General features: G+C 38.9%; 1 protein-coding gene across 1 annotated transcript in view; it reads left to right on the forward strand.

Annotated features, from left to right (window-relative positions):
- Positions 1-16,800, forward strand: part of MS3_00003076 (uncharacterized protein) — a 54,631-nt gene that overhangs the window by 7,969 nt on the left and 29,862 nt on the right. Inside the window, exons 2-6 of the mRNA XM_051210761.1 lie at positions 5,231-5,314; positions 5,346-5,471; positions 5,510-5,628; positions 6,440-6,554; positions 13,068-13,148. Of these exons, the coding sequence (XP_051073202.1) occupies positions 5,270-5,314; positions 5,346-5,471; positions 5,510-5,628; positions 6,440-6,554; positions 13,068-13,148 (486 nt within the window). The 5' untranslated portion in view covers positions 5,231-5,269. The remainder of the gene's footprint in view (positions 1-5,230; positions 5,315-5,345; positions 5,472-5,509; positions 5,629-6,439; positions 6,555-13,067; positions 13,149-16,800) is intronic.

The following is a 16,800-nucleotide window of genomic DNA, read 5'->3' on the forward strand; positions in this document are numbered from 1 at the left end:
TCGCTTAGTTTACCTACTTGAGCATTTAAGTCACCGGCCACTATTACTACATCAGAGCGCCTAGCTTTTCGGAGGTCGGAGAGCTTTCTGTAAAACTCATCTTTTACATCATCCGAGCTGCAGTCAGTGGGAGAATAGGCAGAAACGACGAAGAGGCAACGACGAGTGTCCCTATCTTTTCGGACCTTTACTGTTCCGTTTAGTCGGACAGCGCACAAACGACTGTCTACTGGGATCCACTCTAAGAGAGCTAGTTCTGCCCTAGGACTCAATGCTATACCTACGCCGGCGAGGCCACGGGAAGCAGAATCAGGGCTTCCAGATACACGAAGCGTAAATCGAGTCGGTTCTTTATTTTGGCATGGTGAGGTCAAATGAATGACGCTACTTGGATCCTGTATGCGCGTTTCGGAGACGCAGCACACATCGATGGCGCGGGATTCTAAAGTCCTAGCTAAGGAAGCCTGCTGTCCTATTTGGCAAAGTGTTCGTACGTTAAAAGCTCCTACGTGTAGTTTAGAGCGTGGTTTTAGGAGACCAGGAATAGCGTTCCACGTACTCGAATCGTTTGCCCTAGCGGTGCGAGGTGATAAAGAGACGTGAGGAGGGTTAGTCGGGGAGATAAGAGAGGTGTTAGGGGGTGTAGGAAAGGTTTGAATGTGACCAACTTGGTCTCTTGTGCTGTTACGGGTATGAGGGCTGATGTCACTTCCCGGCTGCCCACACCGTGGAAGGGTGTTTCTTGAGGAACCTGAAAAGGAAATTGGATTAGTGTTGGTCTTGACGACCTGGGAGGGTGACCGCAGAGCCCAAGGGACAACTGCTTGAGGCCGGTCGCCCACGGCTTTTTTGTGGAAGGTTTTTGACATGTTAGCTCCGTTTCTCAAAGCGCCTTACCACCGGAGACGGAAATCCGTGAGGTAAGGTGAGGTGTGACATTTTTAGGGTCGACCTTTTCTAACCCCACCCCTCCTTGTGGGAAGGCAGCATCACTGCAGATGCTGGTTGTCCGAGGGAAACACCTTACTGCTGTCACACCTCTCTACAGTCAGCAGTACGACTTCGCCCTCAGACCTTGAGTTGCTGCTTTTAGTCTTACCGTTCACCAATCGACCTGCCTGGCATGGTAGAACCTGCAGGAACATATGTTCCAGCCAATATAGCTCGGTTGGGTCATCACGATAGGCAAGCTCGACCACCGCGTCAAGGTAGCAGCTTCTGTCGGGTCTAATGAACGCAACTCCTGATGCGTTCTCAATGGGAAAACAATAGCTGTCGTATCTGTTTGTTCTGTACGCCTGTCGCTTACACCCATGGATAAGCGTTCATTGGAAGCGATAAATTTATCAATCTTCGTACACAGTTCATTGACCGCTTTCATGATCATTCTAAGCATTTTACTTATATCAGTATACTTTGAAAGTAAAGTTCTTCGGCATATCGCTGTGCGGCTTGTTTAGCCGCAGCAAATCCGCAGTGTACTGAACGCCTAATTCTCCTCATGTATGATTCTAAAGGAAAGGCAGAGAACGACTCCAAACTGCCATGTTCTATAACGTCCTCTGCAATGTGCTTTAAACTATGCACATTGTAGATTAAGTGTTCGGTACCGTAACACTTTTCGTAACCTAATAAGAAGTTATTAATATAAACCCGAACACTGTTTGCGAATGTGGTGTGCAACTTAGGGTGCGATAATAAATACATTAACAAGGAGAGTGAGTGGAAGTTTCTGTACATTGACAGTGGTAACCTATTATGAAGAACTACAGGTCCTAAGTACACTAAGAACAACCGACATTCAGTTGCTTTCCATACGGAAACTTCATGTAGTGAGCGACATTTGCGTTGAAAGTCGCATGTAGTGTGCTGCCTACATAAGTCTAGTGCCTCATTTATTGATGCGCTAATAGATTGATCCATCCTATTAAGTCGCTTAATAGCTAGCTCCTTCCATAATGAAATAAGTTTTTTAGTAACACCTAAGTATATCATATACGTCGGTTCAGAAGGGAGACATTTTATCATATCCACTGGCAGATTTTCAAATGACCTTCTACCACGATGATGGATAGATTGGGACCTACTACGAAAAGTGCCATCAGTTCTCGAATCGTGTTCACCATTGGGGAAAGTCATTCGACCACCCATTCGTGTCCCTAAAACCTGACAGGTCCCAAACTTTCGTTGGAACGAATGATCAGTGAGCTTTTTCAAATAGATTTTCTACGACGAAAGACATACCATCATAACATAAATCCATCTTCAGTTCGTCTATCACTATCAGATTACTTATTTATTAAAGTGGTCGTTAACAAACCGCCTACTTCATCTTATCCAGTCAACAATTTCATGGGGCTTAACCAGACTTGTAACTTGGATTCAACCCCTTAAGAAACTCAAAGTTGTGCAACATTTAGCTTCACAGATTCCTCTGCATAACACCATCTGGCTTCGCAAAATTTTATGACTGTGTTAAAATCAAGTAATAACAGCAGCAAACTACAAGTAATGCACCTAGAAAACTCGATATTAGGTAGCTCTTATTCGCCTGAGGGTTAGAATAACTAGTTCAGTCCCTGTTTAATATCAGTGAATTTAATATACTAATAAATAAGGGGAAATAATATATCAAAATTATAAAAAATTCGGTAAAATGAGACATTCGAGTACCATTTACTTGTTCCTTGCTTTATTTTCATCCTCTATAACCATCACAGTTTTATTATTCTTTTCCTTACAAGCCAAAACTAGGTTTTCACAGATTCCTAATACTCCATTATTCCCTCCGTATTCTGTTAGGTTACTTTATACCTCAGTAAATGTTTGTTGAATTAAACTCAATTCATGTTTCTCTTGGAAATTCGGATGTATTTATCAGCATTTTCATATGTTCGAAATAATAAAACGCTATACAATTAAATTATCTTGTATTTGAATTTGCATCATGGTGCCTTTTTCTACAAAACATTTTATTGGTTAAGTTATTAATACAAAGCTAGAAAGACATTGTATTGTTACTCTAGTGGAATCTACAGCGTGTTTCCTCCCACGAGATTATCAAGTTAGTTCTGATTAAAGTGAACGTAATTTACAAATAAATGACCAACCCCTATTCACGTCTCGTCTTAAATAAGGCAATTAAAGTTTCTTGCTGTCGTTATCGAGCAAAGTTGGAATAAGTTAGGTCGAAAATATAAATTCATGTACATTTAACCTTAAATTCACTTTCGAAATATGAACTTAGCAAAATACCTACTTACGTCTTCACTGAAACTAGACGAAAGATAAGTTGTAGCGACGTCTTTCAGCACCCAAATGATATTCAAAACGCATCATTAAAGATGATACAAAACAGTAAACTGGTTGGATGTGGGAAAGTGAAATGAAACCTTCGGTCTGCCATTTCGTTAATGCGATAGAAAAAAACGTGTTGTTCACGCTGATAATATAAATTGCTTACGTTTACTGTAAAACGCAAATGCTTACAAAATCCGTTCGTTAGTGTACAGTTTTATATTTCTTGAGGCTAACATTTCTCTTGTATCTGGGTGTGGGCCCCTAGAAAAACCGCCCTCTTCGATCTGAGCACCCGGGCAGTATCACAGCCCATACACAAATCAAATGACTTGTGTGCCGCATATGTGTTTGGTGCCCCTTTGTACCAATATTTGTGTTCAAATAAATAAATAAATTCTGTTGTATCTACGTACCGTTGTCTATACATTATTCTATTTGTCACAGTACTTATAGCCACATTGTTATCTTACAAAATTCTTAATACGATCAATTTAATGTTTTTGTTTATGAATATTGAGAGTAATCCGATGTTTTGTGAGATACCTTGTTCTTTTAGTTGTGTTCTATATTTTGTGCTTAACTTGATTATCAAAAAAGTATTTAAGTAATTGCTCTTAAACAAAAAATAACATTCGTAATTTGTGCATACGAAGGTAGCTTAATTTTTGTTCAAAAATATCTTCACTTTATGGCACATTACATTTTTCTTTCATGGATTAACAGAAAAGTTATGTGCCTATTTTACTTAGTTCTTGAGATTTCAGACCGAATGTCACGTTTAACGTCTCAAATGTACTTTTTTCAATATACAGGTCTTGAAAAAACAGTACATGTGATATTTAGCGCATAAAGTATGTGATTAACTAAGAACTAGTGTCTAGTGTAAGTTAAACAAAAACATAAAGGAGCGATAACTCATATTCCTACGAAGGTGGAAAAATTTAACTGTGAGGAAGGTAATAGTAACTTTTATAACAATACAAATGATTTGGTGTTATTCAGAAGACAAAAATAACCCGACAGGTAGTTTACTAACTGAATAAATCTCGAAATCTCATCCAAACAGATTTCAAAGGGCAACACCACTGATCTGGTTATGTTATCAACAAGGTAACCAAGATACTATGAATTATCAATTTTTTATAAAGACTAATAATATTACCCGGTTGTCCGAATCGCAGTAAGCGTAACGAAATTCTAATAGCTTAGTGATTCCTTCATACTTAACAGAACTGTGACTAAACGATCCTCGAACGTGACTTTAAACTGTTAGATCACTTGCTGGAAATGTGTGTCGCTAATTTTCGTGAAATAAGTGTACCTTTCAGTCTTGTTTGTTTGATCGTATTACTATGTCAAAGTTGCATATAACAAATAAGGGGTCATAGTCGGCAAAAACACTAACGTTAAAACCCTTGAAGTGATTAATGTTGGTCTCTGTTAGCGGGACACAGACTGGATTAAAGCATGCTCAATGCACGATTGCTTTGCTGCACTCTGATTGGCTAATTCTTATCCAATCAGCACTAGTCGATAGTTGGAGAATACTCTAGGATCTCATGTAAAAACTATAAATATACTAACGTTTTCTCTATTGTGCTTCTTACTTGCTTCTTCTTACTTCCATCTAACCTTGTTATTTGGAATATAATCTCTTTCCTGTTCAACCATGTTCTGATTTGGGGACTTGTCGAGTGATTTGGTGTCAAGAATATTAAGCAATAGGAATGGCTGGGTCATACCGTAGGAAAAGAGATTATAACAGTCTCGGTCCCGTTTAACGCCTTAAATATGCTTTTTCGAGTTCAAAAAATGGGATGTTTAGTGCCTCACTTAGCTTAATTACTAAGAGTAATAATTTTAAGTATGGGTTTGTCTTTCAGCATCCGGTTCTTTAATTCTTTTTCTGTTCAACTTTGTAATTTTTCAGGTTTATTAATGAATTCACCCAAGGGACCAATATTTTTAGATGACTTTCCGTAAAATGGTCCCATGTTTCATTCGTTCTTATCAAGTAAGTTGACTCGTGTTCTAAGTGTTTAAAGGATGCCATACATGAACTTAATAAGTCTATTAAGCTGTCGAATTACTTAACACCGTCAAATCCAAGGCTTTTGAAAGAACAAAGGTATGGGTTGTCCGCTGTTTATTGCTCTGCTGTTGGAGTTGAAGTATGTTCAAAAATTTGCTCAAGTTATTTGTACAACAGGATCAGCAACTACGTGACTTACATGTTATACATGTTACAGGGTCTAAAGGCAAAGGTTCAGTTTGTTCAATGATTGAAAACGTCTTACAGAAATCCGGATTTCGCACTGGGTTTTTAAGGTTAGTGTGTGTATACACTCACCTTTTGTTTTTGTAGTCATTAAAATCAGAATGCTAATTTTAGGCAGTAACCAGTATATTTAACTGTTGGAGCCTTAACAATTGAAGAGTCTATTTTTTTAGTGACGCCAGAATTGTTGGATTTAAGTAGTTTTCTTCGAGAAACGTTTTAATCGTCTTTCCAAACTTCACTTCAACAATTACTTGTTTAGTCACCGCCATCATTTGTCATCTCAGTGCGTGATTTTAGGTTTTCATGGATTATTTATTTGGACGCTCATCACGAGTTACTCTGATTGTTAATGTTTGAGCCTGAATAAACTTTAAAACAAGTATCTGATAAGCTTCTCTATGTTATATTGGAGCATTTCCTGTGTATTAAAGAAGTTGCTAAATAGTTAACAAAACAAGAAAACTGCTCTTTCGACTTACTCTGGTGAATAATTTAGTAAAAGTAATAACGATATAATCGAAAGCTCCTCAAAGCCACTGAATCTCCGTGGATCCACCCGTATAATCTGATTCATAAAGTTCGTTTTGGCTGACTTGTATCATATTGGAAAGTAGTCTTAATAAAACTCAAACTAAATAACCAATCGATGTCTTCATTTTAGTTATCTATACTAATTATAACTAACATTATTCACAGGAAAGCTTAACTTCTCCCCAGATCAATCAAGAATATTAAGTCATATTAAATTGTTCACCTTCTTTTGTCAACTGTCACCACATACGGGGCCATCAAGTGATCAAAAGGGCTGTGTTATGTCAACTAATCCTATATGTGTATACTTGTGTTTTATTTAAATAGCTCTCCTCACCTCATAAACGTTGAGGAAAGAATACGGATAAACGGACGGCCCATATCCCGTGATCACTTTGCTAGTTTATTTTGGGATGTGCATGGAACACTTCTTGAGTTTACAGTGAGTCTCACGTTGTTTGCAAATGTCTGATTAGCTATTACTGCCTCTAACTAATCTGTGATAAATATCTGATTGTAACTAATCAAGAAAATAAGTTGCAAATTTCAATTTAAGGTACATCATAGTCTTCAAATCAGTCGTATATCAAAATCAGTGAAGCCAGAGGATCGTGATTGGGCAAATTTTCAGCCAGTTAGTGCTAATGAATGAAATGGGAAAGTACTAAAAGATTCTTATATAGATTTTGTATACAATTTAACGTTCTTACTATACTAACTTTTGCTTTTTGGATTTTCGAGTGTATTTTTTTGACGTCCGATTCTCATTCTGATTTAAGACCAGTCGAGTAAAATATTATGCCCATTTGATATGGTTTAAAATAGGTAATAGTACCATATATTTTAACACTTATATTACTCTATATTTGGAGTATAATTAGTTGCTAGTGATCTGTGTGGGTCCAGTCCAAGCTAGCTTCATACACTAGCTAACAGTAATCCCAAATCTGTCGTATAGTACAATGATAAGTTTGGGGGGGGGCATAGCAAGACGGTTTGAGTCTATAAACCATCGGACTGAAAAGTATTGGTAGGTACAAACTGTCTGACTGAGGTCCGCTCTACTATCGTTCCCATTGATTGGGAATGTCGAATTACAAAAGTCATGATCGATCTCAATGATATAGATGTATTCAACCTTTGCCTTTTATGGACGTGGTCGCACTTGCATATCGTGATGACTTAATCTGGCTACATTGGCTGGACCACTTGTTCCTTTAGGTCTTATCATCTCTTTCAGGTCAGTTGGAGGACGTTAAAACTAGGAGTAGCAACTTGAAGTCTGAGAGTGAAGCCGTACTACTGACTGTATAGGGGTATGATAGTAATGAGGCTCTGGAAACAACAGATTTCACCTTGTCCCACAGATTTTCATCACCGGTGTTGAGATCTGAATAGTATGTTAAAGTATCTACAACTGTTTATTAAATGGTTGTGTCTGATTGGCTTGAGTCAGTTGTCCCTTATGTTCTGCAGTCACACTCTCAAGTCGTAAGGAATCCAGTTTTCTCCTTAGGCATTTTGAGGAGAAATATCCTTCCACGATATGGAGAACAGAAAAGTAACAACCACTCTCATATCTGTAACAACACACGAGATTACCTTGTTGACACTGAGATCACTCTGAGACTTCTTAATATTTATTTTTTCTTCATGAGCCTCTAATGCTAAATAGTCCTGCTGACTGAAAGCTACTGTAGGTCCTTTGAAACGACTCTCTAAACTACACGTCGGATTATTGCATGTTCAAACCCTGTGTCAAGTCGGACAACAGGCTTCACCACTAACTATGACCGTAGAATATTGTGCCATTAATGTGTGCTGTCTCTGAAATATGCATACAGTATCCCAGTGGGTTCGTCAGCTTGATCTATCTAGATAGTATGGTGAGCCAATGCAATCTACACTTCATGCTTCTAGAGACATGATAGGAACAGGGACATTTTTCCCGTATTCATACTGATAGTTTCTCATGTATTGTGCAATTAAATGGTACAATGAGAAGTTGATGAGATATAGAAACATATTGTTATTTCTTTGTCGTTTGTGGAAATGCCCTCTACTAATCACAATAAAAATGAGTTTTGCAGGAGGCGTTCTGATCTCCTTCAGAAATCAGGGCCCTCAGAAACAATAATCGTTGCAGGTGTCTTAACTCCTTAGTTGGCAGGCTTAGTTATGTTGAGAAACACTTATGTGAGTCTTTTAGCTTTCATTCCTAGCTAACAGATAACGATGACCGTCTTCTACAGTTATGCTCAAATATTTATATAGGTTACACTGCCATCACTCATCTTGAAGAGTCCCGTCTTTTTGAGCTACATTCTAGATCTCCGACCAAGCCCCAATGATAGCACTCATTTCTATCCTTTTTACTGGATGTCGAAATATCGTCTTAGATATCTCAATTTGATGATGAAACTGTCAAGAATCTATGAACTACCGAAAGACTGAATTTTATCAGCGTTTTCATCAAACAGGACTATGTCATTTGCGTATTCTAAATCGACAAGTGTACCTCCAGGAAGGTGGTCAGCGCCCGAAAATTCATTCGACGAGAATGTTAATTCCATCAGCATGTCTATGATGAAATTGAACAAAAGTAGAGATGGTGGACATCCTTGACGGACACCACTTGAGGTTGCAAAATCAGATGACAGTTCGCTATAAGCTCTGACTCGACGGGTAGTATTCGAGTAAAAAGCCTTCACAAGGTTTATGTACTTCTGAGTTACACCTTTCAATGACAGACTGCCACAGAACCTCACAGTCTACAGAGTCAAATGCTAATTTTAAGTCAAGAAAAACCGCCATTGTCGGACGCCGATAAACCTACCTGTGTTCTAAAATAAGACGAGTGATGAATTTGTCGATGAAGCCACGTTCAGGTCTGAAGCCATACTGATTTTCTCGTGTTTGCAGTCCACAAGTCTTTGTTAGACGCCCGATGATTATTGAGACTAATATTTTAGATGCTATGTTAGTCAAACTAATCCCTCTGTGGTTATCAAAGGATGATTTTGACCCTTTCTTATATGTTGGGAGAATCAGTGATTGTGACTAGCCAGATGGGATAACGTCCAACTACCAGATTTTAGCTAAAATATTAGTCAACCTAATCGCTAAAACTGGATCACCATCCTTAAAGACCTCTGGAGCCAATCCATCTGGACCACCTGCTTTTTTGCGTCCAGTGAGGCGCAAGCAGATGCGTGTTTGTATTAGAGCATAGTCGGAGTCCAAACAGGTATTCTAGAATGAGCGACAATCGACCCACTTCAACGATGACTGATGGCAATATGGTCTATTTGAGTCCATCGTTGGTTTGGTGCAGGGGGTCTCCATGTTAGACGATGTCTCTCCTCACGCTTTAAACTAGTGCTTGTTAAAAATAAACGATTGTCGGTGCACAGTTGCAGCAGACGATCACCATTATCTGTTCACTGAGCCGGAATACCAAAATGCCCACCTAAATGCCTTTCTGTTTGGTTTAAGCTACCTATCTGAGCATCAAAGTCACCTGCTACGAGTACTATGTCTGAACGTTTAGCTTTTTGAAGAAGTTCAGAAAGCTTTCTGTAAAATTCATCTTTCACTTCATCTGAGCTGCAGTCGGTGGGAGCGTAGGCAGAAACGACAAAAAGGCAACGACGTGTATCCCTATCCTTCCGAGTTCTTACGGAGCCGTTTAGCCGAACAGCACATAAACGAATGTTAACGGGGATCCACTCTAACAGTGATTGTTCCGTCCTCATGCTTAATGCTATCCCTACTCCTGCCAGTCCACGAGAGCTGACCGTCGTGTCACCAGATACACGGAGGGTGTATCTCGTTGGCTCTCCGTTTTGCCGAGGTGAGGTCATGTGAATGACCACACTGGGATCCTGTATGCGTGTTTCAGAGACACAGCATACATCAATGGTACGAGATTCTAGGGTTCTAGCCATGGAAGTCTGTTGACCGATTTGACATAGGGTGCGTACATTGAAGGCTCCAATGTGTAGTTTGGAGCGGGGTTTCAGTAGACCTGGGACAGAGTTTTGCGCACTAGAATAGTTGGCCATGGTGATATTTAAAGAGGAAGTCAAGAGAGCAAGTTTAGAGTTGAAAGTCGACGTAGGAATTGAAGAGGGGGATTGGTTATGAATACAATGATCTTGAGTACTCTTAAAGGTATGAAGGCAGTTATCACTTCCCGGTTACCCACACCGCGGAAGGGTTCTTCTGGAGGTACCTCAAGAGGAAATCAGGTTAGGGGTGGTCGTAGTGACCTAAGAGCGTGACCGCAGCGCCCAAGGGACAACTACTTGAGGTTGATCACACACGACCTTTTTGTAAGTAGTTTTCATGTCAGCTCTGTTGTGTATTTTATGGCCGCTAGTTATCACATGATTTATTCGCCAATCAAAATACGACTTATTCAATCTTAGTACTGTCCAAAACCAATGACGTTCGACCGGCAAGAGCAGCCTAGCGTCCTTATTGGTCCTTTGTTCGCCTAGCCCGTCCAGTTGAGTCCAGAACACCGATAACAGCTTCCGCTATGCAAATCATTTATTTCAAAAATACTTGGTTTATATACCAGTCAAACATCGCATCACACCATAAAATAGGAAATAACATTTATACAAGATCAAGCCAAAAAGTGGTTGCGAACGTAGGGGACGGTAATTAATAAACTGAATATAATTTAGGAACAGTAAGTCGTATAATAACAAATTATAAATCAAAAGCTTATAACAAGAGGAATATATATATACGTAATCTAGTTACTGAACAGTTATACAATAGTGATATATATATATATATATATATATATATAATATTAGTCCATTAGTAGATCTCAGAAGTTACCCGTGCTTTAATCTTCAGTAGGGTATAACAAGCTCCGTACTTGTTGGGACCTTACTACCGGAGACGGATATTCGTGGGATAGGACGAGGTGTGCATTTTAGAGTTGATCTTTTCTAACCCCAACCTTCCTTGTGGAAAGGTAGCAACGCTGTTATTCTGGTTTTCTGAAGGGAACACCTTACCGCTGTCACATCTCTATGCAGTAAGCAGTACTACTTCTCCCTCGGACCTTGGGTTAACTGCTTTTAGTCTTACCGCTCTTCAACTGATCTATCTGGGATGGTAGGACTTTCATGAACGATTGGTTCATCAAGATAGGCAACCTCGACCACCACTTCAAGGCAGCAGCAACGGTCGGGATTCGACTGAGTTAACTGAGAGTTTTTGCGGCACTATTTGTCATTAAAGAGGGTAACAAAGAAGTACATTAACTATTGGGAAGGTTCTCCTCGAATGCCATAGATAGAGCCAGAGCTTATGACGAACTGTCATCAAAATTTGGAACCTCAAGTGACGTTTCTCAGGATTCTTATTTCGATACTAGGAGTTTTTTTGGAAAATACGCTGCCGTCGTTTAATTTTTGAGGGGCTAATTTCTTATCATGAGATCCACTTGACGACCCAGATTACTCAAGTTATATGATCCTTCCTGTCTAGTGAAGGCGCCGAAAAAATACAGAATTTCATAACCGCCTAAAGTAACAATGTGAGCATGTTTGTAATGTGATTTTCTCCCACTAAATGCAAAATGTTGCTTCAGGATTTGTGTACGTCAATGTCTGAATTTAATGATAAGGAATGAAGTGGTTGAGCATGTCAACCGCCTCGCTTATCTTAGGAGCCTCATCAACTCTACTGGATTAGTTTCCGACGAAGTCTCGGCACAGATTCTAAAAGCACAGCAGTTCACTCCGTTCTACCTCATAGGTGTGTTGCATGGCCATTAAGAATAGAGAATATTCGTATGTTACAAATATTGGATCATAGGTGTTTTCGAAACATTGTTCGTATATTTCGGGATCACCGAGTAAGGGATCTCGATATTAGACATAGGGTATTACGTAAACATGATGTCGATTTATGAGGTAGTGAATTTTCATCAACTGAAATGGTTGGGGCACGTGTTACAATTGACTAACCACCCTCAACCTCGATGGGCGATGTCGTCTGATGTGAGAGTAGACTCAAAGAAAGCTAGGGTTGGCCAAACCGTGACAAGACACCAGTCCGTGAAGTCTCTAACAGTTGAACTAAGCCAGGACTATCTGATTGGCGTCGCAATCAATGGTTAGATGTTTTAGGGAACATGACTCAAAATCATCCGCAATGTTATTGATGTATCTACTGTTTCCCTTCCCTTGAAATCTGAGTTCTGCAATCTCTTTACTACTATTAGTACTACTACTACTACTGCATTTTTGGGATGTGTAATAATTTTATCTCTGTGTTAATGTGATGTGGCAACTTGAACCGATACACATAAGTGTCACGTTTTAATTTGAGTATGACTGACATAATTTTTAATTCGCAGTTCAGACGATGCAACAAAATCCTGTCAATTGAACTAACAAGATAAAAGGATCAACTGAACGTTGTTAATATTTCATTTGGCTACACCAACTGAGAGTACGTAATTTCAGATATTAATACAAGCTTTTGGAGAGCAGTTTTATATTTTTACCGTACTCCATCGTTGTTTTAGGCTTATATAATACCATGTTTTCGATGTAATCAGTGTAATATCTTAATATCTGAATTGGTGAAGTTTAATTTCGTTGATTTCTTTTTCTGAAAACTATGAATTCAGTCGAACTTAATGACTAAGTACATGTTTGTATATTAGACTTCAAATCTCATTGTTTGAGTTGTAAGTATGGTACTTGATGGGTCTCACAAAAGTACATAAATGATCCGTTTCAAATAGTAGTTAAAACATTTGTCTATCAACTACTTGTTGATAGATGTAAGCTCCACTCCGTCCACCGTTTAGAAAATCGCAGAGTATCATTAGTTCTCGACCAAACAGTATGAATGCACAAATTTATACCTGATAAGTTAAATAATTCACTCATATTATTCTCATTTTCTTGTGTTTATGTAGAAAACCTCAATTAATATACCTATGCCATCATTTCTTCATTACATTTTTGTGATGGCTTGTAAAACATTTGTTGATGAGAAAGTGAGTTTACCTTTGTCCTTTAGTCTATTGGCTTTGAGCGTTTACCAGTAATGTGTGAAGATATTTATGTCTTAGTGTTTTGATCTACATAATGTTGATTGGGGTTGAAAGCGATGACGAACTGGACGGTACCTCCAATATAAGAACTAATCTATTCGACTAGAAGGACCGAACGACTTATACATAACCATAGAAACTTCATGCGAATGAAATACTAATTAAATTTTTCGAGTTAAGTTCGACAGAATGACCACTGAGAGCTGAATGTTTCACAGTGCATATAGTATAGCATCTCTAACTGAAGTGAATTGTTCACCTTAGAGATAATGTGTTATATCTTAACTGTGCTACTTAATGCGGAAACCGGATGCAATATACGACGAAATACCACTGAATAACTCTCTAACCTAGTGGTCATTAATTGAGAATGCAATACAAACTGAAAAGGTTTATTTCAACTCCAATCAACGATGATATTGTGTGATATTCGTGGGTATTTATAAAAGATTTTTGAGATTTTCTCCAGATTGATCCACTTAAATGTATTAATTCCAAGTTGCCATTTCCAATTTTACATGTGTATTTTATGTGTTTTAAAATGACAATTTAAAAAAAATATTCTTTTCGACTGACACTAGCAAAATTTTCTAAAAATATTACATCTAAACCACAAGAGAAGAACTACAATGAATCATCAGATCGCACAGGGCTAAAGCATTCTATAAAATAACGAAAACTCCTCAAAATGCTTTAGTTCAAATAAATGATAAAATTCCCATCACTTCGACACGAAATTATGTTCGCAGACTAGGATGTGTAAATTGTAATGGAGTTTTCTTATGAAATCGTAACATGTTCCAACAAACGTCTAAGCTACACAAACAGACTACCGGTCTTAAGCCCGGGTAAAGGAGGAGGGTTGGGCATGGGGTCAGTAACCCCATCCCGTAGAAAACACTCTTGCTAAAAAACGCTAACCAGAATAAACAAATTAGACTATTTAAACTCTACCCTTCGTGTCGAAGGACCTTCATCGAGAAATATGATGCCCCAAGATGAAAGGTGAGATTCTTAGGAAATCACGTGGCCGACACCCCTTCCAACAACCAGAGCAATAATTAATATAGGTACATGGAATGTTCGGACAATTTTGGAAACTGAGAGAACCAGTCAAATAGCTTCGAAAATGAGGAGATACTACTTGATGGTTCTCAGAATCAATGAAACCCATTGGATCCAAGCTAAACAGAAAAGATTAGATTTGAAAGAGATGTTGCTGTACTCTAGTTACGAAAAATAAAATGCTCCGCATACTCAGGGAGTTGCTCTGATGCTGTCCAAAGAAGCACTTATAAGATGGAAATCTCATAGACCCAGGATCATCAAAACAAATAAGGAGAGGATTGTTATAACTCGTCAATTGAATGCTGCTTGCTATATCTAGTTGTCTGTGATTGTTGTGTCGGAAACGTTTATCACTTATATTCGGAACGAGGGACCTCCGCGATTCCCACGACGCGAAAGTAAGAGCACAAAAACTGGTATAAGTGAAGATTTATTAACCCGAAAACACTGCGACGACGACGATAGTCAAAAATACACTCGTTTATGTATTGATTGTACACACGATTTGATTAATAATTAAGATGACATCTCATATATGAAAAATACTTAGAGTTATAACAAGTCACATATTAAGCATAGTTCATGTCAATAAAATACAAGATTATCGTATATCATAAAAGAAAACAAATACTACATTGAGTAGTCATTACATTGAATGAGAATGGAAGTAATGTTGAACGAAACTCATGATGAGTAAATCAATCGAAAATTGACTTTTCTTTCCATCATATCAGGAATCACAATGGATATTATCCCATGTTATGCACCCACCAATGATAGCAACGACGGTGATAAAGGTCAGTTTTACGAGAGGTTGCAATCGATTATGGTGAAGTGTTCAGGAAAGGACTTGACCATCCTGATGAGAGACCTAAACTCCAAAGTCGGAATGAACAACACCGGGTATGAAGATATCATGGGACGACATGAGAGAGCGGAACGAATATGGTGACAGATTTGCAAATTTATGTACATTCGACAAAATGGTTATAGGCAGCACAATATTCCCACGCAAACACATACACAAAGGTACATGGGTCTCATTGGATCACATTACATGAAATCAGATCGATCATAATTGCATCACTAAAAATTCAGAATGTCAATGAAAGACGTGAGAACCAGGAAAGGAGCTGATATAGCTTCAGATCACCACCAACTGCTAGTTGCCAAGATGAAACTGGAGCTGAAGATACACTGGACAGCTGGGAAAAAGCAGTGAAAAGGTTCAATACAGCCCTCCTTCGAGATATTAACAAACTCAACAAATTCAAGATAACTCTCAACGACAGGTTCCAAGCCTTACAAGATCTACTGAAAGAAGAGGAAACTACTATGGGAGGCAACTGGAAAGGTATCAAAGGAGCATTAACGTCAACGTGTCAGGAGGTGCATGGCCTTAAGAAGCATCATCATAAGGAAAGTATCTCTGTCGAAACCCTAGATAGGATTCAAGAAAGGAAGAGCAAGAAAACAGCCAATCATTGAGATTCATGAACAGAAGAACAGATTGGTAAGATACTTTAAAGAACTCTTGAATAGTTCAGCTCCATTGAGTCCACCAAAAATCGAAGCAGCACCTACAGACCTTCATATCGATGTCACTCCACCAGCAATCAAAGAAATCAGAATGGTCATCAAGCAAATCAAAAATGGGAAAACAGCAGGACCTGACAATATACCACCTGAGACACTGAAGTAAGAAATAGAAACAACTGCAAAGATACTCCATATTCTATTCAGGAAGATTTGGGCGGAAGAACAATTGCTGACAGACTGGAAAGAAGGATATCTCATCAACATACCAAAGAAAGGAGGTATGAGCAAATGTGAGAACTATGGAGGAATCACACTGCTATCGGTACTGGGAAAAGTGTTCAACAAAGTTTAGTTGGACCGGATGAAAGATTCAGTGGACGCTCAACTGTGAGATCAACAGGCTGGATTCCACAAGGATCGGTACAGACCAAATCACAACACTATGGATCATCGTTGAACAATCAGTTGAATGGAACTCGTCACTACACATCAACATCCTTTACTATGAGAAAGCATTTGGCAGTGTGGATAGGAACTCTTGATGGAAACTTCTTTAACACCATGGAATACCTCAGAAGTCCGTTAACGTCATCCGGAATTAATACGACAGACTGCAGTCCAAAGTGGTGCATGGAGGACAACTGACAGATGCATTCCATGTGAGGACCGGAGTCAAACAAGGCTACTTGTTTTCACCGTTTCTCTTCTGATGTTTGGCTGGATTATGAAGACCGATATCTGAAAGGAAGCCCGGAGTGCACTGGATAGGTTGGATGCAACTAGACGATTTGGACTTCGCAGATGACTTGACTCTTCTATCCCATGCACACCAACAAATGAAGGTGAAGACAACTAGTGTAGCACCAGCGTCCGCATCCGTAGGCCTCAAAATACACAAGGGAAAAAGAAAGATCCTCAAATACAACACGGCGAGCACCAACCCATTCACGCTTGATGGTAAAACTTCGGAAGAGGTGGAGTCTCACAT

Source organism: Schistosoma haematobium, chromosome 1 (genome assembly GCF_000699445.3).
Source record: "Schistosoma haematobium chromosome 1, whole genome shotgun sequence".
NCBI classification, from domain to species: domain Eukaryota; kingdom Metazoa; phylum Platyhelminthes; class Trematoda; order Strigeidida; family Schistosomatidae; genus Schistosoma; species Schistosoma haematobium.